The following is a 26,782-nucleotide window of genomic DNA, read 5'->3' on the forward strand; positions in this document are numbered from 1 at the left end:
CCTGAACAAGACATATGTATTGATGAAAGTCTATTGCTGTATAAAGGGAGACTTTCTTGGATAATGGATATGTGTGGTCTATTATAATTTATGTTGATAAAGGCACAAATATATCTGAAAAAAATAAAAGAATGTTTGTTTTCTAATCAGGTAGTTTTTCACATTGTCTAAGCCGCTATTAAACAAAGAATACTGCCTTACTATGGATAATTACTACAACTCTACCGAGTTAGGGGAAATGCTATTGAAATCTAAAACTGATTTTTTTGGAACATTAAGAACGGAAAAGATCTACCAAAGGAACTGAGAAAAGCTTAAAAATAGAGACTTACTTGCCTATCAAAGAGGTAAGATGATGATCATGCGATGGAAAGACAAAAAATATGTTAATTTTATAAGCTCAATTCATAATCCTGAAATCGTAAAAGTTCCAAATAAATTGAAAAATGTGGAAATAGGAAAGCCTTAGATTATAATAATACGATGGGCAGTGTAGATCGCATTGATCAGCAAATTAGATACTATCACGTAACTCGATCTTGTCAAAGGAAATATTTCGCTATTTATTGAACATAACAATTTTTATTGCTTTTCAAGCTGTGAAAAAAAAAGGGGGAATAGAAAATCAATTTTGAAATTCAGAACTGAACTAGCTGAAAGAATTGTTGAAAAATATCACACTCACAGACATTTGAAATCAAAACCTGCTGAAACAGATTCAGCACGCCTTTCCTGATTATATTCCACCTGCAGAAAAAAAGAACCTACTAGACAATATGTGGTATGTTGCAGCAAAAATGATGCCAATGGAAAAAGAATTAGCCGTGAAACACATACTTACTGCAAAGACTGTAATGCCCCATTATGTGCAATTCCATGTTTTAAAGTATATCACACACAAGAAGATTTTTAGGTAATTACTGTATTTAATTGCTTCATAAAGTTTTACAATAGTTGTATTTATTTAGTCCTGTCAATTTAACATTTGTCTTACATTTATAATTAACTATTATTTATATAATTGATTACAATCATTTATAATTTACTATTTAATAATTATCATTTATTAATTATGTTAAGTATGTAAAAACTGTTATTTATGTACTACAAATACTTTAAGAAATTTTTTTAATTCATGAGGCGAGCTATACGGCATCGCCAGAGAAGGGTGACATTTTTGGAAGAACAGCGGGGGAAAACAGCAGCCACTTTCGACTACTGCTCGCTTGTAATACTGCACAAATTACGAAAACGAAAACTGCTAATTTCCCTAACCGTCAAAGGGTTAACAGTTAAAAATGCGTTTAAATGTGAAATTCTTTCATGTCCAATTATTAGATTTCTCTTGGAAAAAGGATATGTTGAGTTTCAGCTTTCATTCTGTCCAACAGATATAGACTAGCAAAAACCTTTTTATTAAAACTGAAATTACGAGTGACAATGATAAGTACTTAAAACTGGAAAGTAGTAAATCAGTATTTAAGGCTAGGTCCTTAAATACTGATCACTGTCAGAACCTTCATCATCACTAATGAAGCGTCTAGTTTGTCTTGGTTTTCTTTTGCGTGTTTTTTCTTCTGGCTCTTCATACATATCACTATCACCTTCATAATCACCACCTGCAAAAGACAGATCTCCATCTTTCTCTAATCTCTCTCTTGCACTTGTAAACACAGATTGTAAAACAATTGAATCTTCATAAATAAGTGAACCTTCAACATTATAATTTTGGGCATTTTTGCAAAGCAACATGAAATCAGCTTCCAAATCATCCAAAGAACGATATCTATGTTCTTTAATGCGGTTTTTAATTTTCTGCAGATCTACTGGTTTCTTTATGACTTCATAATAATCTGGTAATTCACGTTTAGATGGCAGTTGCATAAATGCTTGACTAAGAACACGTCCATCACTGTCTTTATAGTGGATCACAATATCTAAAAGTTTTTTCATCTGTACTGTCAAACGAGGAGGATTAGGCTGCATCTTTTCCATAGGTGGCCTGCCACGTCTTTTCTTTTTACATTCAGGCTCTACATCCGGATCTATATCTTTTTCCTTCTTTCTTTTCTTGCCTGAAGATGTGCCAGGTGTTGTTCTCTTCTTCTTAGTTTCAAGTTCTTCCAAATTACCTTCTTCAATAGCTTTCAACCATTGCTTGTCAGTAAGAGAATCAGAATAGTCTACTTCTTTTCTTTGACGAGAGCCACGACCAAATAATTTATCCTCCTCTTCTTCATTAGTCAATCTTTCAACTTCAGCATCATCTTTTATCAACCAAGCAGGAAGTTCGTCTTCTTCCATCAAACGAGGTTTACGTTTAGGATTCTGCGCTTCTTCTCTTCTACGAGCTATATCCATTTTTTGAAATAATTCAAACTCGTCTTCATTTCTAGCAATCATCTGATTAATAGTTTCATCATCTGGAACTTCATTTTCTTCTTCCTCATCAACTTCATCTTGCGCAAGAATGGCTTGTAAAAATTGATGACGATCAGTACCAGTAGATTTCTGATCAAACATACCTGCCTGGATAACTTTTTCATCTAAATTCAATTTATATTTGGCAGCAGCAAGAATACGTTCTTCCACAGAATTGACAGTTACTAATCTGAGAACTCTGACTTCATTTTGTTGCCCAATACGATGAGCTCTATCTTGAGCTTGCAAATCTTGATGAGGATTCCAATCAGAATCAAAAATAATAACAGTATCTGCGGCCTGCAAATTCAGACCAAGACCACCAGCTCGGGTACTTAATAAAAAGAGAAAATATGGTGAATTTGGGTCATTGAAAAGCTCCAAAAGGTGCCCTCGGTCTTCTGCTTTAGTAGTGCCATCGAGCCTGAGATAAGGATGCCCCCTATAACCTAAATAATCTTCCATTATTGTCATTAGTGTAGTCATCTGACAAAACAGTAAAATACGATGCCCAGTTTTGTTCAATTTAGGCAAAATACGATCAAGCAATTCAAATTTCCCAGATGCTCTGTATAAATCAGGTCCAGAAATCATTGGATTAGATAAGCCAAGGTGTTCAGCATATGCTTCTTCTATATTTTGAAACATAAATGGATGATTGCAAATTTTACGTAATTGCATAATAGAATTCATTAACGTTTTTGCTCCACCTTTACCTTTTTTATCTTTCTCTGAACCATCTGTCAAAAGAACTCCTTTTGTTTGCATATGTCTATATAATAAACGCTGCAAGGCAGACATGTCACATTTTACAACATATTCAACTTTCTCAGGAAGTTGGGATTCAACTTCTTTCTTAAGACGTCTTAACAAAAATGGTCGCAATACTTTATGCAAACGCCGAATAATCAAAATGGTTTCTTCTTCATTCAATTCAACTTTTTCACCAGTAGTAGCAAAAGGAGCATTAAACCATTGTTCAAAAGTGTTGCAACACTTGAAAATGCTTGGCAGCAAAAAGTTAAGAAGAGCCCATAATTCAGGAAGTTTATTCTGAAGTGGTGTTCCAGTAAGTAACAAACGATGTGGAGCAGTATAGTGAGTATTCAGAATTTGAGTTAGCTTGCAGTGCTGGTTTTTCATCCTGTGTCCTTCATCAATGATCATATATTTCCAGCGAACTTTAGCAAGAATAGCTTTATCTTTTATTACATACTCATATGTGGTCAGCACAACATTAAATTTTGTAGCTTTCAAACTTGTTGCAATCTGACGCCTTACATTAGGAGAACCTTTGTATGCATACTTAATCACAGATGGGGCCCAACGATCAAACTCTAGCATCCAATTGGACAATGTAGATAAAGGTACAATGATGAGATAAGGACCATGTACTCTTTTCTTTTCAATTAAATATGTAATTAAAGCAATTGTTTGTATAGTTTTACCCAAACCCATTTCATCAGCTAAAATTCCGTTTAAATTATTATTATACAAAGACACAAGCCATTCCAAGCCTTTAATTTGATATTCTTTCAATTTACCATTAACCATAACAGATGCTTGCTCTTTAACCTCTTCACCAATTGCATGAGCAATGTTATAATAATTTTGATATCCACCCATGTTCATATATTCATCATCTTCAGCAGTTGCTGAATTCAGAGCTTGTTTAGCGTCTTCTCCAGTTCTTTCTATTGTAGTTTTGGGTGGTTTTGGCTGTTCGTCTTCTTCTTCAGAATCTGATGAATCATCATCACCTTCCTCATCATCATCACTTGCTTCTCGAGGTGCAACTTCATATCCTGGATGCATTTCTAACCATGCTTCAAGCTGACTTGCTAGAGGAGCATTTGCACCTGTCAGTGTTTTGCCAGTAGCTGTCTCAATGACATTTACTCTGAGGTCACTCTGCTGAGAACATTCATCTAATAAACCTTCTTGAAGAGAATCATTACCATCTGGATTTTCACCTTGTTGCTGCTTCTTTTTCTTTTTCTTCTTTGCCTTTCTCTTTTCTTTCAGTTTTCTCTTTTGTTCTAACTTATGCTGTTTGACCATATCAGTTAAATTATGTATATACTCATCTGTTTGAGAAAGTAGAAATGCAAGACGTTTATCCTTCTTTTGATCAATAAGTTTACGGTAACCTTCTTCATCTTCTGCCATTAGACGTTTCATTCTCTCTTTATCAATTCTTTCTTGTTCTTTCTTTTGCTCACGTTCAGTATTAGCATGATAAGTAATTACAGCTTTGTTAACTTTGCCAATTTTACCCATCATGTTTCGATGATACTCCTTGAAATCTTTAGCATGCTGTAATACAGCATTTAAATATTCTTGATGCTTCTGTCTTCTTTTCCGTTCTTGCTCTAATTTCTGTTGTTTCTCTAATTTTTCTGTAATCCTTGCTTCTCTTAATCCTTGTCGTTTTACACGCTTGTATAATTTAGGATACAATGCAGTTTCTAAATTAGAGTCTCGTCGCATACAACTAACAACTTCCGCTCTTATTTGTCTTTGAAAATTCAATAATCGCAAGCCAATTAATTCACTCATAGCTTTGGTACGAATATCTTCAGAAAGGTCACCAGGTAATGCTGATAATTCTTGTATGCGGTGAGCAATTCTGGCTGCTAATCTATTTTCTCTTTCCTTAAGAATTTCGATAGGATCTAGACCCTGAGGTTTTGCAACTGGAGTAATGCGGTTCTGCTTTTGTTGCTGCAGCTGCATCATAGCAGGAATAGGCACAGGCTGAGAATTGGTTGGTCCTTGTGGACGATTTTGAGGACCTTGCATTGCCATAGCTGATGCAGGTGGTGGAACATTTCCCATCTGAGGGTGCTGAGACGGAATCTGGGCTGGAGCTGCTTGCTGAGATTGTGGTGGTGGCATTGAAGACTGAGGCATATGGGGATGCATGGGCTGTGAAGGTGGCATCTGTTGAGGCATCATTCCACTACTCATATTTTGGGGCTGTGGCTGAGAATGTGGGCCTGGTCCTCGAATAGGTTGAACAGGGGAGGGTGCACCGGGAGGCCTTTGGGAATACACAGGCTGATTCTGCATTGATCTTTTACCTTGAAGTGCCATAATGATACTATCTGGAACAGGCTGATTTCGTGATAAAAGTCTATATGCCATAATTTGAGCTCTCAGCTGAGATATTTGGGCTTGAGTCAAAAGAGAAGGTTTTTGGTTTGGAGCAACTGAGGGTTGATTTGGCATTGGACTGCACACTGATGGTGGAACTGAGTTACTGTCAGGGTGAGGAGATCCTTGTGAACCATTCATTGGACCTGGTCCATAGCCAGAATGTGAATGATGAGGTTGTTCATTCACTTCCATATCTTGAGGCAAAGGATTTGGTCCAGGTCCCATATGTCCTTGCCCACCGGGTGCAGAATGGGAAGCAGACTGATGGTAATTTGATGGAGAAGCCACATAGTTTTGAGAATGTTGCTGTGCATTTACATGCGACTGAGGTCCCATATGGGATGTATTTATCATGGTATTTTGATTTGATGGCATATAATTCATATTTGTTCCTGAAGGTGAAGGAGGAGGTGCCATATGCTGTGGTGGTATCTGGTAGCCCTGATTACTTTGCATCTGATTTTGAGATTGTTGTGGAGGCACATTTCCTACAGTATGAGGAGATGGTGGCATTTGTGATTGTTGAGGGGGAGGATTACAGTTTGCATTTACTTGCATACTATGAGGACCAATTTGTTGTGGAGGGGGAGGAGGCCCCATACTAGGGCTAGGTGCTCCTGAGCCAGGATGCTGGCCAACACCAGGACTATGCCCGCCTCCAGCAGAAACTCCAGGACTTGGAACCGTTTTTCTGGAGTTAGCCATGGCCATTAATTGTGCATATCTTGGATCCTCCTGCATGCCTTTTTCTTCCATTGTATTAATAGCTTTTTGTAGCATATGCAAATTATCTTGAGGATACGGCTGCTGCTGTGGAGGAGGCTGCTGCTGTGGGGGCATATGCTGTGAAACTTGTTGTGGTGGTTGTTGCTGCTGTGGAGGCATCCCACCTGCAGGCATTCTCATAACTTGTTCTTTATTTGACATATCGAAGATAACTGATATTACATCACTCAGATATTTCCAAAACCTGCAAAATAAAATATGTTCATGAATATATCAAAAAATATGTTGCACAACAAATAAAGATTCATTGTGTCATGAATGATAAAATGAAGAGTGTGAGTTAAGTACATTTAATAATAATAAACTAACACTAATCACAGCTAAAATGATTATAGCATAATTATTTATATCTTAAATAAAAGCATTATTTAAAAACCACAGTGTTGGTTATGATGATTAAGCTGACTAAAATTCTGTAATTAATCATTATTGACTACTGAACCATGTCAATCAAAAACATAATTTAATGCTACGACATAACCTTTGCTCAAAGGGAAAGAGCTGCCTTGAATTTATTTAAAGCAAAAATTCCTTTTAAAAAAATGCATCATCAATGTCATGCCCAAGATTTGATGTTCCAAAATGTCACGCCTGAGTTTTTTTTTTTTCGTGCATCATAATGTTGTACCCGAACATATATCGAGAGACATTTATTTTGGCTTCAATTCAATACATGACAGCACTTTAGGGAAGGTTTCAAAGGATAGAGATTTACGTTCAAAGTGCACAGCATTTTTTGTTGCAAAATGGCACCCAGTTCTTTGAAATGTTAAATAGATGATTTAGATTCTTCATCCCATATTCCTCCTACCCTTACGAAAAGTGAGCCTGCAAGACAGTTTCAAAGTTTGTTGTTCAAAAAAGGAATAAAATGGGAAAAACATAAGGAAGCATGATTGTGGTATACTGAGTGTGGAGTTGGTTTGTGCTTGGTAAAGTGTTTCCAGTCATACCACACAAAACTGAAATACTAAACTACTAATAGGTATTTATTATTTTAGAATATAATGCTCCAATAGAAACGATTTTTAACACTGCTTAAGCGAATATGCAGTGGCTACAAAACCTTAAAATTTATATGCATGTAATTCAAAATATCAATTTTTAACTATTAAGTATATTTTATTTTGTACTAAACATTTGATTTTTGGAATACAAAAATGACAATTTATGTACCCAAATCATCAAGACAGTTAAGTGAGAACTAAACACTTATAATAGCGCCCAAGGTTTGAGGAAGGAGAAAAAAAAAAAAAAAAAAAAAAGGTTATCAAAGTGCATACATAAATTAAAAATAAATGATTAAATATGTTGATTACACACTCAATTATGAATCACATACTACTCAAGAACCAAAATAAAAATGTTTCACTTCAATATGGGCACATTTGATACTCAGCACATAAGTATATATATATATATATTCAACATGGCTTGATAGATTGTAGGGTTTATATTTATTTTAACTAACATTTATTTTAAGTTTAAACTATCTTTCCTGTCAAGCCTTACTTTCCCCTGGAACTGCCAATGCCAGAGTATGTAAATTTTAGTAGAACGCGCAAGGATTCAAATTATCAGCAGAAGTATTCTGAGTTAAATAGAAATGAAACGAGTTCGAAGTGTGCTTTCTTGCTTCACGAGTGTGGAAGTGGCTAGTTAGAAATGGAAGAACCACGCGTTTCGGCCTGTGTACTTGCCTCGGCCAATTGTTAATCTTTCAACGTAATATTCAGAGTTTGCTGAATTATCAGCGGTATTGTAAAACGCGGTGAGGTTAGTTACGTTTAGAGAGCCTCGTAGTTAGTTACTTGTTAGTATCTCTTTTTAGTTTCTTATTTTTATTTTACCGCCGGGTCGGCGTACTTTGTGAGCGTGAAGAGCATGCAATTGTAATTTCTAAAGTTGAATAAAAAGGGACTTAGACCCTTCTCAAGACTCTGTCTAATTTCCAGTTTTCTGCAGTCACCACTTTGTTGCGTGCAGGTTGGAAGCGCGCAACTTTACAAGATAATAAAATAATCATGATCTACTAAATAATTGAGTTCTCTAAGACAATATATCAACTTATTAACTACTGGATTTTCATGTGACTGAAGGCCTTCAATGAAGCTGAAATTAATTAAATAATATGTTTAAGATATACTTGTAAATTTGCATAAAGTTCTGTTAACTAGAACTAAAATACTTAATCAAAAGACGAACAGGTTAAAATATTCGCATAATACAGTCAAAAGTCGTTAATCCGGACTCGTCGGGACTTCGGCGATTCCGGATTATCGATTTTTCCGGATTATAGATCATCAGTTTAAATCTGGTAAGATGGCATTCAGAAATTACAAAATTAAAAAAATATGAAACCGTAATTTATGAAATAAAGAACAATTATGATCTAAAGGGTATCAAAATTTACATAAAGAAAAAGCTTAATATTTATTTGTTTACTTTATTAAACATTTCCTTCAATGTAAGTTGCTTCGTTTCATGTGATAATACTTTCTCTTTAATTCTATTAAACAGACATAATTTCTTGTTTAGTTACAAAGTTCCGCTGTTCAAGTCCTATAATTGCTGTGTTGAGAATACCTACTAATTTGTCAATCGAAATGTTTTCGTTTTCAATAACCTCTGGGTCACTTTCTTCACTAGCGGAAGCGAATTATAATGACATAATGACGAATTATAATGACATAATGACGAGGAACTTGATTTAAATCATATCAAAGACTGAGTATATCCAGATGAAATACTACACTTAGTACGGAATTATAAACCAAATAAAATAAAAACATCTGCTCTGAAGATAAGGATAGTGCTGACAGATCAACTTCCAATCCCCAGTGTGAAATTGATAAACAGATTTCGGATTTCAAAACATACTTTCGCTTTGTAGATACAAATTAATCGGAAATTCTATTTGACATAATCTTTCTAATCTATCATAATCTAATAATGACGTTTCTGCCCCCCCTCTGCCGCAGAGCAGCGTGAAATTGATAAACAGATTTCGGATTTCAAAACATACTTTCGCTTTGTAGTAAATATATATCGGAAATTCTATTTGACATAATCGAAAGTTCAAGCTTACTTTTATAAAATTGCTCTAACAGTCTGCAAAAAATAATAAGCCGGATCCAATTCGAAGATTAAGGAACAACGCAATCTGCAACATTAACTGAATTAGATAAGTTTAGCTTAGCGTATAACTCCGTTACACATTAAACGCGCATGCGCACAAACATATTCGCAGCTGTAAGGGTCTTATGCGCTCTCGTAAACGCCTGTGCGCATGCGTGAACGCGACACATGCGCAGAAAGTTTGTAGCTTTGAGGTCCGGATTATGGGTGTCCGAATTAACGACTTTTGACTGTATGCAGGAAAAATACATTAATCCTAAAATTTTCAAGAATAAAACAATAATGACAAATACATTTCAGATTTTATTAATAATTTTATTCAGATTAAGCTTTTAAGAATGCCACACATTCTTTGATATGCATAAGATGCTCAACAACATGCAACAGGTGTATTTGACAATATTTTTCTTAGTAAGGTATTAGTATAAAGAAGTCATAGTATTAGTATACAAGAAAGACATGTGGTACCCACATCAGCGGTATTGTAAAACGCGGTGAGGTTAGTTACGTTTAGAGAGCCTCGTAGTTAGTTACTTGTTAGTATCTCTTTTTAGTTTCTTATTTTTATTTTACCGCCGGGTCGGCGTACTTTGTGAGCGTGAAGAGCATGCAATTGTAATTTCTAAAGTTGAATAAAAAGGGACTTAGACCCTTCTCAAGACTCTGTCTAATTTCCAGTTTTCTGCAGTCACCACTTTGTTGCGTGCAGGTTGGAAGCGCGCAACTTTACAAGATAATAAAATAATCATGATCTACTAAATAATTGAGTTCTCTAAGACAATATATCAACTTTTTTGTTTTTAAACACAGTACTTTTTTATTGCTGATGTCAGGTTTGACCACTATAACAGACTTCAGTTAAATATGTTGTGAAACATTTATTTAAGCAGTAAAATTTAACAGAAATTTCTCATATACAAAAAGAGTTTATAAATAATATTCACAGGCTAAAAGATTACATATAGTGCTGTCAGAATAAAGAAAAGCTGATTTATTATTCAGATAATTCTTAAGTATATGCAAGAATTTATTTATTCAGGACTCAGATGAACCTTATGCAGGAAATAAACATAAGTAACTAAAGTAATACAATGCAGGCTTGAACTCAACAGTGTGCAACAGAAACAGCACAAAATTTAACAGAACAACATGTCTGTAATTGTCAATCTTATTTACATCATCAATAGTGTACAGAGGAAACTAGCTGAGCAGTAAACTATACTTAACTGATATTACTTTAGAAATCTGTAGTATGGTTTTAAATGCAGAAAATATTGCTACCAATAGTGACAAAAAGCTTGCTGAGAACAAAACAAAACAAAAAAAAAAAAAAAAAAAAGATTGACATTTAGTGGGTATTCTCAACTTAGCAATTACAGAACTTTGTAAGTGAGCAAAAAATTATACGTAGTAACTTGAACAACTCACATTTAAAGAAATGTCTGATAAAGGAAATAAATAATGAGATTTCTTTTCTTAATTTTTGATTCCCTTAAGACCATAAATACTTCACTGTTTCATACGTATTATTCTATATGTCATCTTACTAGATGTAAAATGATGATTTAAAACTAGGAAAATTCTGAACAGCCAACGTTAAGTCCAGATCTCAGACTTCCTAGTGTAATTCTTCGACATATCAGAATATTAAGTTCTAAATAAATTCAGTTTTAATATGGGTAAAGTGGGATGAAGGAGACAGATTTAAAACAACAAAACCATTCGACTGGTTAAAAAAATAACAATTCTGAGTAATTACAGAGAAAGGGAGAGTCAGTGGTAAACCTTTGTAAAATTTTTTAATGAACTACAGTAAACAGATTTTTGAAAAAAAAAAAAAAAAAAACGTACTTACACATTAGTGCAACCATAGTGGTACAGTTTTGGCAACTTTTTAAGGGGGCAGGAAGATGACTTAAGACTGCAAAAATTTGTTTTCCCGATTTTTTACTTAAAAAAAGGGGATTGAAAATACATTTTAATTATAAATTTATCCAAAAAAATTATAACAAATCTACTTAAGCTTTTTATTTGTTTTGTTATAGAGAGACAATCATTTTAACACATTCAAAGCAAATGTTCTCTTAATGATTTTAACAAAATATTTATTTCTCAAGAACTTTTATCTCTTTCTTCCACTGCAGGTTAATCTAACCTGGTGTGGTTAGATTAATGTTAGTTGCATAATTACAACTGAATTTTAGGGGGAAAAAGGCCATTTGTTTACAAAAAAAAAAAAAAAAAAAATTACAGGACATACGACAACAATGCTGTTTGTTAAAAATAAAGGATTGTTATATATATGGGTGCCAGATACCGATGCATTTTGTAAGTATGGAGACTTCCGTTACAATGACTGCTCTAATATATGCAGACTATTCAGAAAGTAACTCACATTTTATAATTTTTAAAAAATGTGATGTGTACACCACATGACTTCCTTGTATGGAATATTAAATTATATGCATTTTTTCTTGCATTTTGTTTAAACTTATTGGATTTAATTTTATCTACTTTGCCGACAGTGCATTCTTTAAAATTCACTCTATTTATTTACCATAGCGACACCCTGGCGCTAGGTTCACTTAAAAATATTAGATTTCTTTCATATTATAACTCAGAATGCACAAAATTTGTATCATTTAAAGAATTATCTAATCATTGCCACATGTTCTATTCAAGTACTATAATAAAGCTAGAACAATGTATAAAAGAAATTAAGCAAATAAAACAAAAAAGAAACAGTTTTTCACAGACGATTGAGTATTTCTCATTCAATTAATTCAGTTCTCACTTCGCGGCAAGGCAAAAATACATAAAAACTCAAAATATATCTACTAAAAATTACTAAGTATTAAAAATTAAATTATTAAAAATTAAGTAAATCTTAAACACTTATTTCCTCGAAAAAATTCCAGAAAGGATTACGCATGATTTAAATTGCAATAATAAATGAAGGCGTTTATCTTTGTTGTTGCAAAGCTACATTTCTCTAGATTGGCAACAAATTCACTACTCAGCTGTTTCAAATGTAAACAAGCAATGGCCGCCATAAAAATAGGCTTAGCGGCACTTAAACAACTTTAAAATTGTTAATAATTCTAAAAATATTGCATACAGATTTACTAAAGGCGTAAAACCCTTAACTGGAAGATAAAAACAATATAATTCAATAATGTTTAAAGAAAAAAATGTACAATTTACAAACATATAAGAGTAAAGAAACTGAGATCACTGAGCTGGGTAACAGAGTGAATATATTTACAAACGTTTCGCGCGGCCGATTGAAACCAAAATACGAGGTGCACATCTACATGTTATAGTAGTCCTATATACAAAATTTCAAAGTTCTGAGGCTACTCGTTTTTGAGTTATGCGAGATACGTACGTATGTACGTTCGTACAGACACCACGAAAAATTCTCTTCAGAATTCATTTTAAAGCAGTTTTTTAGTTTTTTTGGAGGAAAAGAGTCTTTTATTCTGTCCTTACGTACAGATATCACGCAAAAACATCGTTAAATTGCATTCAAAAGCGATCAAAGTGGATATTTTTGTTGAAATATGCTGCCTGAAGCTTTTCGCGATTACAATACTTCCTTTTTACTTCGTAGAAGGAAGTAAAAAAAATTAAAGTAAGCATTTTTTATTACTTAAATTTGAAAGGAACTTTATTCAGCTATTTTTTTTATACAATCTCTGTATACATTTAAGACATTTATCATAACAGTACATAAACTTGTTAATTTTATCGTCACAGAATGTTGCTGCCTGTACTTCAACCATGAACGGATGCTTACATGCAGTTCCTCGTCATTGTCAAAGTGCTATGCTGCAAACCAGGTCTTCATGAGTGGAAACAAGTGGAAATCGATAGGAGCAAGGTCCGCACAGCACAGTGGAAGATCAAGTAACTCCCATACGAAAGCCATTGTGCTTGAATGGCCGCGTGAGGGTGTTCATTGTCATGAATTGGAAAAAAAAAAAAAAACCTTGGAACTCAACTTTCCTTGACACTTGTTTTATATATCACTCTTCTAAATTTCTTTAATGTTTCACAATATCTCTCACTATTTACTGCTTCACCACATTCACATTCATTTTGCCACAAGTTATGAATTTTGCCAAAGTCTCATCTTCTGTTACAACACAATTGAGAAATGATTCACCATCTTTGTGGTACATCTCCAGAAATGTCAGAACTGCCGTCATGCTCTGCATTTTGTGGCTTTCCGACAAGAATTTTGGTACCATCTGGCACAAAACTTGTGACAGTCTAGATCTTTCATAACAACACCAAACAACAACATTCATGAAATTGAGAAAACTCTAATCAGAGCTCTGATGGTGGTTTTTGTGAATCTTTTCATCAATTTTCTCTACCAGGTCAGCATTAACAGTGCTTGGCTGGCAACTTCGTGCTTCTTTGTGAACATTAGTGTGGCCATTTTTAAACATGATGCATCACTGTTTCACTCCGGCTTCACTCATTACATCATTTCCACATACTGTACAAAGTTCCCGATAAATTTAAATTGGTCCCTTTTTTTTTTTTTTTTTTTTTTTTTAAATCTTATCACTGATTGAACTTCACAAGTGGCAGGATTTTCTAACCACATATTTTAAACATTTACAATGAACAAAGCAGAGGAAACAATACCACTAATAATTACAACTGCATACATACGGATTCAGTAGACATTCCAACACTAAATGGGGATGCTAGCACTCACTGCGTAGCAGGGAAACGTAAATTATTTTCTGAACAACCCTTGTATTAAAAAAAATATGATTTTTAACTAGATTTTCCATTTATATATAAATTTTGTATTATTCTATTATCAGGACCAGATTCAGAAATGTATAAGTATGTATGCCAACAATGATGCTTTTAACTATTTAATTTTCTTCCAAAATTTATCCCAAATTCAAAACCATATACAGTCAAAAGTCGTTAATCTGGAACTCAAAGCTACAATCTTTCTGCGCATGCGTCAATGCAAATTTGTGTTGATGCATGCGCATAATACGTTTATGCATGCACATTTAATGTATAACCAACGGTATAAGCTAAGCTAAAATTCTCTGATTACCTATTTCAGTTAATGTTGCAGATAGCGTTGTTCCTTAATCTTCGAATTGGATCCGGCTTATTATTTTTTGCAGACTGTTAGAGCAATTTTATAAAAGTAAGCTTGAACTTTTGATTATGTCAAATAGAATTTCCAATGCTGGAGCTGCCAAAGGATCTACAAAGCGAAAGCTTGTTTCGATGTCCATCAAACAAAATGTGGAATTGCTGCAAAAAATGGATAAAGGCATATTCTTTGTTTTTCTAACCATTCTGAAATCTGTTTATCAATTTCATGCTGCTCTGCGGGGAAGGGGAACGTCACGGAGCATAATGAACTGGAAATTGATCTGTCAGCACTATCCTTATCTTCAAGGCAGATGTTTTTATTTTATTTGGCTTATAATTCATTACTAAATGTAGTATTTCATCTCAATGTACTCTGACCTTGATATGATTTAAATCAAATTCATTATAAATATCACGAATACACATCAAATAGTTTTCTGGTTGCAATTTTCTAATTTCGACTAATGTATTCGGCGTAATGTATGCTTTATGCAAGCATGCGTTGAAAGAAATGTTTAATAAAGTAAAGAAATAAATATTAAGCTTTTTTTTTTTTTTTTGTAAATTTTTGATACCCTTTAGATCCTAATTGTTCTTTACTTCATAAATTACAGTTTCATATTTTTAATTTTATAATTTCTGCATGCCATCGTACCAGATTTAAACTGATGATCTATAATCCGGAAAAATTGATAATCCGGAATCGCCGAAGTCCCGATGACTCCGGATTAAAGACTTTTGACTGTATAAGCTAAATGGGAGACGATCCTGTAATGTTTAACCATGTTGCCAAGCAGAGAAAATGTGTGGAATATTTTCCAATCAAATCACTGTGTCCGGGGGAGTATCAAATCACTTTGTCACTAAATCCGGGGGAGTGTTAAATCCCTTTGAAACCAGATGGCACTGCCATTGCTACTGAGTGCAAACAAATTTTATTATTTTACTTTCTTTAGAGTTTGCTTCAATGGCAAAGCAGAGAGTGAGTGTGGAAGCCTGAGTGTCTTTCACAAATTAGTAAAATAATGATAATGATATATTACAGTTTAGTCTGTTAATTAGTTTAATTAAGAGTTACATTCCACTGAAACAGCCAGACCATTTTCAGTCGTCCTGTAGAGCCGCAGCGATATCGGCTAAGTAAATAATTTTTGTTTCTATGGAATTTGTGTCTGTAGATTACAGCCAGTTGCTGAAAGAAAGGGGTAATTAAAAAAACCCTTAAACCTTCATTCACTATTAACTGCTGCATTTAGTACATTTTGAATTAAGTTTGTGTGATAATTTGATATTATTTGTAAGTGTAGTGAAAACAGCTACGAAATTGAAAGATGTTCTAACTAAAATGAGAACTCAGAAAACTATCTTATCGAAGTTGCAAAAGAAACATTTTGAGCCAGATTCAAGTGTTAGTAATTTAGAATTGTTAAAAACTAAATTTAATAATTTGCAAAACGAATTTGATAATATTTTCGATTCCATTATTAATTTAAGTGGTGAAGAAAATATCGTCAATGAGCAAGATGAAATCAACAGTAGTATTGTTGATATAGAATTTCAAATAAATAATAGACTGTCGAAAGTTGTTAAAGAGAATAAGTAGAAAATATAGTAATTTCTGGAAATTTTGCTGTGCGTTTACCTAAAATTTCATTACCCACATACTAATAATTCATTTTCAGGAAAAATGCATTCTTGGCTTTCCTTTAAGGATATTTTTAAAGCGAGTATTAAACAAAACCCAAATTTATCAGATGCTGTAAAATTGCTATATTTGAAATCAGCACTGAAAGGACATGCCTTTAAAATTATCCAAACGATAGCTATAATGGATAATAATTATACGTTAGCATGGTCTCTCCTTGAGGAAAGATACTCAAACCCTAGAAAACAATTTAGTTGTTACAAATTGTTCTCTAGGGAACAGTAGAGAGTAGTAGCAGAACAGTAGGGAACAGTAGTAGAGAGTTCTCTAGGGTAGAAACTTGATCAGAATACTAAGTTATGGTGGGAAAGGAAGTTAAAGAAAGAAGAAATAGCAAGCATCACAGAGTTATTAGAATTTCTAAAGGATCACGCAAAAACATTAAATGCTTCTAGAATTCCAGTAATGTCTAAAGTCAGTCAAAGGTTTCTTCATTGGTTACATGTGTGACTGAGAAACGTGCATTTATTTGTAAACTGTATAATGTGGAACATAAACTATTTAAATGTCCTGAATTTCAAAAATTCAGCTTAAAGGATAGAGTATGTAAAAAAGCATAACTTACGTTTCTGCTGTTTTGGAAATTATGGAGTGAGAAATTGCCCTTCAAATTATTCTTGTCGGCTATGCAAAAAAAAGCATAATTTGTTGCTGTGTTAAGAACGAGAAAAAGTTTCGATTCCCAAAATAGAAACAGTTGCAAAATAGCGTCTCCATCGGATCAAAAGTCAGACGCCAGTCAGTCTATGAAAACCCCGAAACTCAACTTTCACACCGAGCCATTCATAAATAAGGATAATGAGTGTTTTATGACAGCTAATGTAAATAAAAATTGTAATGCAGTTAATAGAGTCCTACTATGGACAGCAATTGTTTATATTAAGGGAAATGAAGGCGAAATATTTCCAGCCAGAACCTTGCTTGACAGTGGAAGTATGATACATCTTTGTTCATCAGAATTAGCTGAAAAGCTTTATTTGCAAAAAGAAAATATAAACTTATCAGTAGGATGTTTAGCTGGGATTTCAACAACAGTGGAAAGTCAGTGTGGTTATTTTAAATAGAGAAAACATGTACAGTCATAAACTAGATTTTTTTGTAATTCTGAAAATTACTCATTTGATGCCTTTTAGACAAACTGATGTCTGTAATATCGAGATTCTGCAAGGAGTTACATTAGCTGATCCAAACATTCACAAACCGAGTAAAATTCAGTTTCTTTCTTGGATCCCAAACATTTTTCGATTTAATACAATCCAGGCAAATTTATGTACCAAATACAAATTTAGTGTTACAAAACTCAGCATCTGGGTATTTAGTGAGCAGCAGTATTGAAGATTTACCACATGAGAAACAAACAATGCATTGTGGGTTAATTTATGACAATGCCGAAGCACAGTTGAAGTTTTTTTATTTGGAATCAACTGGTATTAGAGATGATCCTAATTTTTACGATGAAGATAAAGTATTAGAGATATTCAATAAAACTGTTAGTTTCAAAGATGGTTATTATGTTATTAGCCTACCCTGGATGAAAAGTTGGGAGGATTTAGCTGACAATTTTGGTGTCGTCGAAAAAAGAATAAAGATCTTGATGAGGAGAATACAGCATGATAATGCGTTATACTCAAAATACAGAGGAACTTTAGAAGAGTACCTAAGGGATAATATAATACAATGAGTATCTGATTCAACATAACCAGTAAAGAAGCCACTATTTTATATGCTGCACCAGGCAGTTTATATAGAAGAAAGCATTATGACAAAAATGCACATTGTATTTTATGCGAGCTCACGTGAAATAGGTAGTTTGCCCTTAATGATTGTTTGTGGCCTGGAATTAATTTGAATCAAAATATATTTCACTTTCTGATATAGTTTAGACTTAATAGAGTTACTATCTTAGGAGATATCGAAAAGGCATTTATACAGATCATGTTAGCTGAGAAAGATCGAGATGCAGTTAGATTTTTATTTGTTAAGAATATTGATACACCTTTACAGAATACTGAGGATTAGCTAAAGGTGTATAGATTTAAGCATATGCTCTTAGGTGTTAATTCCATTCTCTTTTTTGTGGCGGCAACTACAAACCTGTACATCCAAAAGTACAGAAACGTGTATCCCGATACCTTTCAAATTCTTGATACATATATATATGTTGATGATCTTGTTACAGGAGCAGATGATGCATCAGAAGCCTTAAAAATTTCAAGGAAAGCAAGGGAAATTATGAGTGGAGCTGAGATGAACCTATGCAAATAGGTTCCAAATGTAATCATTTAAGGCCAATTTACACCTGTCGGAACAGCTCATAGCGAGTCGCTCGTCAGGGCGCCTTGAACCTAGTGAACGGACCTGTACTCTAATAGATTGTTTACACCAATCAGAGTGGATTGACAATCTCCGTTTGTTTACAAAATGGATACGGGCGTGGCAGCTGCAGTGCTTGAAGTCCACGAAGCAGTTTCAAACGAATGAATTTCTGTTCCTGGGGGGGGGCAGTAAGAAGAAGAAGAAAAGGAAATGGGTATGTGACTGGGTAGCTTGTAATGATGAATTAGGAGTATCAAATCAACTATTAAATGAATTTCAGGACGAGGATGTCCAAAGTTCTAAAAATGTTATTGTATTTCAGATTCAAGATATTTCAGATATACATTCAATATATTCTGTAAATATAATTGAAATTTATTCATTTTCAAAATATATTCATTAATCAATTTAAAATAAATTCAGTTTATTGAGGGAAATTAAAAGTAAATCAATTTAAAAGAAACTCAGTTTATTGAGGAAAGTTATTTAGTCAACTGTGGTTACTGAAATGCAAATTAACAAAAGACATAACAGGTAACTTAAAAAATTTACATTCCTTTGTTGATCGTAAAGGAATAATTCGTGTTGGTGGTCGTCTTGAAAAAGCTTCTTTACCATTTTCTCAGAAATATCCTGCAATCCTCCCAAAAAATTCTAAGCTAAGTAAGATTTATTTTTCTAGTGTGCACAGAAGATTATTGCATGTTGGCCCTCAAGGACTACTGAATGCAGTACGTTTGAAATTCTGGCCATTAGGTGGTAGAGATTTGGCACGAAAAACAGTAAATCTTTGTGTGATATGCTTTAAATGCAAACTGATTTTTGTCTTCATAGATTATGGGTAATTTACCATACGAGAGAGCTAATAGATCACCCCCATTTAGTGTTTCAGGCTTGGATCTATGCGGTGCCTTTTATGTAACTTACAAGCATCAGAGAAAGGGTATGTTAAATAAAATTTACATTTGTGTATGTCTAAGTTTTGTGACCCGAGCTATTCATCTTGAGCCTTTGTCAGATTTGACTTTTAGTGCTTTAATTGCCACTCTTAAGCATTTCATGGCTAGACGTGGCAAATGTGCAAAAATATTCACTGATAATGCCCTTAATTTTGTAAGAGCAAATTCTTTGCTGAAGAAATTTTACAAGGTAAATTAATTTTCCTGACAAAACTATTCCTGACTAAACTGGCCTCATATTTCCCGTCCAAAAGAATAGACTGGAACTTTATTCCTCCATTTCGGAGGGCTATGGGAAGTCGGTGTAAAGTCCGTAAAGCATCACTTAAAGAGAACGATAGGAAATTTACATTTTACGTATAAGGAGTTTGAAACTATAATTGTGCAGGTAGAGCGAATACTAAATTCGAGACCTCTTACACCCATTTCCAATGATTCTGATTGTTATGAAGTTTTAACCCCAGTCATTTCTTAATAGGTAAATCGATACAGACGATTCCAGAGCCAATGATAATCGGTTTAGGCAGTGGCAGAGAACAACAAAAGTAGTTCAGATTATTTGGAAGAAATTGTCAAATGACTATTTAGAAACTCTGCAGCAGAGAAACAAGTGGATGACAGAGAAAGACAATATTTCTGTTGGTACTATGGTACTCGTCAAGGAGGATTATCTGCCAGTTTGCAAATGGATATTAGGTTGGGTTATTAAAGTCTATCATGGATCTGACAATAACGTAAGAACTGCTAAAATCAAAACAAAATTAGGATAATTAAAAAAAGTGCTTCCTATAGAAAACTAAAATATTTTGCATATGCAAAAGGACCAGCGGATGCTAGCGCCATCTCTCGCTGCATAGTGGCGAAACCTAAATTACTTTCTAAACATCCCTTGTATTAAAAAAAAAAAAAAAAAGGTTTTAACTATATTTTCCATTTATATAAAAATTTGGTATTATTCTATTATCAGGACCAGATTCAGAAATGTATGCATGTGTGTGTGTGTAAATAAAACATATTTTTAAATATAAAACAAACATAGTTTTTTTTTTTTTTTTTCTATAATTGAAAGGTAATAGTCAACAAAAGAACCTGCCTGTGGATGAGTATCTATATTTTGTGAAAAAGTAATTTTAGTAATTTTCTCCCAAAATTATGAACTTTATGAAAAGCAAAATGCCATGAGATGTAGCTGAAATGTGTAGTAAGAAACAAAGTTACATATAAATATGTGTTTTTTTCTGCGTACGTCATAGAAAAATCTAATACATGTAAGAAACAGAAAAGGATGTCATTATTTATTCTTAAGTTTTGTCCTTTTATGGAAGTTTTCAAATGTCTCCTTTTGGTTTAAATTAAAAGTAAGTTACTTGGTGATTACTTCTACCTATTTAAATTATTTAACCCTAGAATACTAACCCTTACATTTAGTACAGTAATACTAACTATGCGTAAAACATAATTCTTGTATACGAGTATACATTTGAATTCTACTCAAAAATTTATTTATTAAACATATCTACATAATAAAATTCAGCAAAAGCATACTTAATGAGTAAAAAAGGAAAACAGGGAGAAAGGAAAACATAAAAATGAAAATTATACTAATGTATTGCTACAAATTAAACAGAATTTCTGCCGATGTTCGCCGCATATTGGCTTTTTACATTTACAACAATATGTAGTAATATACCTTCGTTTAAAATATGAACAAGAACAATATTTTTTAGGCGCTTTCTTTGCATATTGATGAGCTTGTGTTCCTTCTTGTATGACTTCGTAATCTTTATGAACGCTTTCGTCACTTATGACATTTTCTATTATTGAACATAAATACTTTGGCATAGTTGGAGTTTTAAGTTTATTTATATGCCATTCTCCAGTAAGCTGTCGATGTAGATTTAACATATATTGCAATCTTGATGATGGCTTAGCAGAATTTTGTTTAGTGTAGAAGTTGTAAGTATATGTTATATACGAATTGATGCATGCCATATTTAGCATATTATAAAGAAAACATAAAGGCCATCTACGTGTTTTTGTTCCACAATTACTATGGTGACACATTTAATCGAAAGTATCAACGGCTCCTTTTGATTTGTTATAGTCACATACAACTTGAGTTGTCAAAGTTTTATCATCAATTGATGGTTCTTGATATGCCGATGATAAAAGCAGCATGAATTTGTCTACTTTTTGTTTATATGATAGTGCGATTAAATCCTTATGAAATAAAAAAAGCAAAGTTCCTATGTAGAGACATTAGGTATTTTTTTTTTAAAGCAGGAAAGATGAAAAATGAGAAACGCCTTCGCCGGGAATCGAACCACGGACCTCTGGAATACGCGCCCAGCGTGCAGCCCACCACACCTTAAAGGCATGCTAGGAAAGCGGGAGAAATATCTTATATACTCCTACTTTTAAAGAGCGACTGGGGTTTTATGAGAACCCAATTGCCAAATCCTGCATGTGGAGAATTATTATCCACTACCCTTTTAGTTTGGAGGCCACTGTAGACATTAGGTATATTTTTGGAAGCAGGAAATTGAACCACAGACCTCTAGAATACACGCCCACCACACCACGAAGGCATGCTAGAAAGGCGGGAGAAATACCTTATACCTGGAGCCTTTTGTAGAAATTTTATATCAACATATTCTTCTGGAAATTCACTTTTGTTCTTTTTTACAGTACCTATTACAGTCAAATGATCTTCATTTAGAAGTGATTGAACTAATGGTACATTTGTAAAGCAGTTATCCATACTTATATTTCTGTATGAATTTCTTAAAGTTTTAATTAATTTTTTTTTATGAAATAATCAGCAACTGGTTGCTTATTTGGGGCAGTTCCTTTACCCAAATAAGAAATTGCATCAATCATATATTTTGTAGTACTATCACACATCATCACTAATATAAGTCCATATTTATCTGGTTTGGAAGGGATATACATCTTAAATGGACAATTTCCTCTAAATCAATATTAATTTGTTGTTTTATTCATTTTTTCAAGAAGCAAATTTTGAACACACATGAAACATTTTATTTAAAACCACTCAGCAGCATATGCGATTTCTTCTCTTCTTTTGGCCATTTGTTCTCGTATATAAATTGTATTTTAAACTGCTTTAGGTATATTTTAATTAATTTAAGAGTTTAATGTTTGTTCAAGCACTATTTCAATAATGCTACAGTCAAGAATTTTATCATTTTTACTACACCGCCTCTTTCTGTACGTATCTTGCGACAAATGATTACAATTTTTGAAGCAGCATAGCAAATGAAATATTTGCCAAGCTCAATACAGTCAAAAGTCGTTAATCTGGACGTCCATAATCTCGAATGATCTATAATCCGGGCCTCAAAGCTTAAAACATTCTGCACATGCTCATATGCATTTACGCATGCGCGTTTAATGTATAACGGACGGTATAAGCTAAGATAAAATTATCTAATTATCTATTTCGGTTAATAGTGCAGATTGCATTGTTCCTTAATGTGTGAATTGGATTCGGCTTATTATTTTTTGCAGACTGTTATAGCAATTTTATAAAAGTAAGCTTTGAACTTTCGATTTATGTCAAAAGAATTTCCGATTCTGGAGCTGCCAAAGGATCTAGAAGGCGAAAGCACGTTTCGATGTCCATCAAACAAAAAGTGGAATTGCTGCAAAAAAATGGATAAAGGCATATCCTTTGTTTTTCGAACCATTCCGAAATCTGTTTATCAATTTCACGTTGCTTTGCGGGGGGGGGGGGACATCAATGAAGTGGATGTTGATCTGACAGCACTATCCTTATCTTCAGGGCAGATGTTTTTATTTTATTCAGCTTATAATTCCTTACTAAATGTAGTATTTCATCTCGATGTACTCCGTCTTTGATATGATTTAAATCAAATTCCTCATCATTATAAATATAACGAATACACATCAAATAGTTTTCTGGTTGCAATTTTCTAATTTCGACTATGCATATTGTATGCTTTACGCATGCACACGTTGAAAGAAATGTTTAATAAAGTAAACAAATAAAGATTAAGCTTTTTTTTTTTTTTTTTGGTAAATTTTGACACCCTTTAGATCATACTTGCTCTTTATTTCATAAATTATAAATTACGGTTTCATATTTTTAATTTTATAATTTCTGCATGCCATCTTACCAGATTTAAATTGATGATCTACAATCCGGAAAAACCGATAATGCGGAAAAAACGATAATCCGGAATCGTGCAAGTCCCGACAAGTCCGGATTAAAGACTTTTGACTTTATATGTATATAAACTTGTCAGTTTAAAGAAGAAAAAAAATTCCTAACTTTGTATTTAAATAAATTAGTTTATACACACAAACAGAGTTTACTGATAGCTGCATTCATATTTAATTAAACTGATTTTTTTATAAGTTACTGAAAAAATTCAGAAGTAAAAAAAAAATTAAGCACTGAAGGTGTATAGCACTTAAAAAGCTGTTAAAATTTTTAAAAGCATTTTTATACAATTTGTTATCATCAGATCATTTCAAAATTTCTTTTCAGTGTAGTAAGAGTATTAATGTATTTTTCTAGTAAAAAATTGAAAAATCAGTAATTTCGTCAATTTTGGGGTACCAAGTCCTGTTAAAAATTCATACACATTCCTAGTAGCACTGATTGTATCTTTTCATGTATTCTTTAGCTAAAGGGCTTGCAGACCCCACAATATTACAATATTTCATCTACAATCTGAAAATATATTCTTGTCCAACTGAATGCTAATCTCTAATATACACATAACTTTTCATTTTCACAGACTTACGATTACTATCGATGCATTTATTCATAATTATTAAATTAACTTACAATTATTATTACAAGTGTACTTCATACACACATAGCAATGCCTTGCAGTGTAATTTGGCTTTGGTCAGCCCAAATTCACTATTTAAAAATTTTTTAAAAAGGGAATTAAATTTTAATCAACATTTAAAATGGTTGGTTTAATCCTAGTATCCGGTGCACACGGGATTTGGCTAGTTTTGGCGACTTTAGGATGAGCAGTAAAAACTGGACATATACGATGAGTAGTAAATGGGTCATTCAAAGAATATATATCGTCGTATACATAGATCTACTCATCATATGCATAGTATATACTACGGTTATAGTGTATAGTATATACATAGATGTTGTTTGGGTCATTTTTGGTGTTGGCGATAATTTTCAAAATCGCGCCAAGGCTGAACCGTATACTAGGATTTTACCAAATGGTTTGATTGTTTTTCCCCTTTCTAAAGGTCACTCTTTTTATGCAGTTTCTGGGATTTTCCTTTACATGAACAGATCATTCATTCTGGAGCTAACAGCTATCATTAAAGGAGGTGGAATCATTAATAACCAAGCAAAAATTAAACAGCAACTTGGTTTCAATAAGATTATGTCAACATAATTCACACATGAATCATGTCAAACCCTAATGAATTAAATAATGAAACCTATGTTAACACAGATTAACTATGAGCTTATAGAGAATATGAGGACAACTTAGATAATGATGAATGTTATTTGAAGTGCCTAATTGAAAATTAACAGCTGAGTAACCACAAAAATTATTGAATGCTGAAACATTTTCTCAGCATATTATGGAAGTTAATATTAAACGTAGACTTACAATTTGCCATTAGATAAAAAATGCAATTCCCTGCAATAAACACATGCATAAAAATGCTAGAGAAGAAAAATGTTCATACATCGATACTGCAACATTGAGAGGGAGAAAAAATCATACATTTTTTTTTAATTGCTTCTAGGATTAATTTTTGTTATGTATTTGGTACCTCGATTATTTCGGCTGAATAAATTACCTAAGCTATGAGAAGTGCTGCTAAACTTATTTATTATATTTTACCACAATATTACTCAGCCTTTCCCCCCCCCCCGATTATTGTATGTTAACAACTATATGTATATATATATCAGTCGCAATGCTAAGTAGTTTGGTAACAAATTAGGAAAAAAACTATAAATTTTGAACGGCATTTGCTTTCTCGAAGCAACCGTAACAAGTGAATATTGAAACATTCTTAGAAAATTTTATTAAGAATTCAAATAAACGATTTAAATGTTGCCTATACCTCCAAATCAAGTTACAAACCGCTTACATAGTAACTATAGTAAACGATTTTCTTTATTCTCTCACTAGTAAACAAAGAATTTTAAAAAATGACCTTACCTCCTAAATTAAAAGACGGTATTTTTGGAAACATTTTTATTACAAAATGATGCAAAGGTAACTTACATGCTTCTGAAAAAAGCGCATGCTACAGTTTTACTTTAACGCATGCAAAATTTTTTATATTATTTCAGAAATTAAAAGAGACCGAGTTTCAAAAAAGAAAAGACTTTTGCTAGACACTACGACATCACCTACAATGCTTCGATCATTTATGTCGACCTAACAGAGTTCCTAGCTGTGAAACAACAACGTGAGAGTAAGTAAATAAACCGATACACAATTAAATCTATTTGATGATGAAAATCATAACATATATAACCTCAACTTACCTTTTAATGGCACATCGGGAACGACGCCATGTTGAATTTCCAAATAACACTGTCAAAAAATTCAATATATTAATTATGAAAGTTTACACCCTTACAATTTAAAATCGAAAATGCCATAATATTTGAAAACAGAACACAACAACAGAAAACCGTATATATGTTCATAATACTTACATCAAATTACATTGTTTAGCAGAATACATAAATCTACCAAAAAACGTCTATATAATTATACATATTCTTTGGCTCTCTACTTCCTCAACGACAACGCACTTGTTGCCACCTTCAGCAAAAATATCGTCACCCGAAATTGAGTCAAAGTTATGTTTTCGGTATCAAAATTTTACATTTCTTTTAAACTTTTTCGTTTTTTCTTAGTATATTTATTTAGTAAGAAAGCATGTAATCTCAAGATAAACTACTTTTTTCATACCAGCTACTTTATCCTAGTTTTAATTCTTACCTAAGTATCAGTTATTTTCGATTTTATTTACTAGTGATGCATATTTATTTGAAGCATATTGATTTTTTTAACTATTTATATCATAAGAAGTTAACAGACAGCTAAAGAACATAATATACTGTTTCAGTTTTTAGTCTATTTTCAACAAGGAGGTTAGA

General features: G+C 33.0%; 1 protein-coding gene across 1 annotated transcript; it reads right to left on the reverse strand.

Moving 5' to 3' along the window:
- Positions 1 to 1,394: 1,394 nt before the first annotated feature.
- brm (ATP-dependent helicase brm) lies at positions 1,395 to 26,441 on the reverse strand. Its single transcript, XM_035371511.2, has 3 exons — positions 26,336 to 26,441; positions 26,162 to 26,210; positions 1,395 to 6,550 (listed from the first exon to the last, which is right to left on the reverse strand). The coding sequence occupies exon 3, from the start codon at positions 6,505 to 6,507 to the stop codon at positions 1,486 to 1,488; it is 5,022 nt and encodes a 1,673-aa protein (XP_035227402.2). The 5' UTR covers positions 6,508 to 6,550; positions 26,162 to 26,210; positions 26,336 to 26,441; the 3' UTR covers positions 1,395 to 1,485.
- Between the last annotated feature and the right edge of the window lie 341 nt (positions 26,442 to 26,782).

Source organism: Stegodyphus dumicola, chromosome 1, assembly GCF_044657685.1.
Source record: "Stegodyphus dumicola isolate Sdum_Otavi_A_Nest chromosome 1, ASM4465768v1".
Lineage (NCBI taxonomy): Eukaryota > Metazoa > Arthropoda > Arachnida > Araneae > Eresidae > Stegodyphus > Stegodyphus dumicola.

Excerpts from the sequence above, each read along its gene's own strand:
- brm (XM_035371511.2), bottom strand. The coding sequence starts at position 6,507 with ATGTCAAATAAAGAACAAGTTATGAGAATGCCTGCAGGTGGGATGCCT.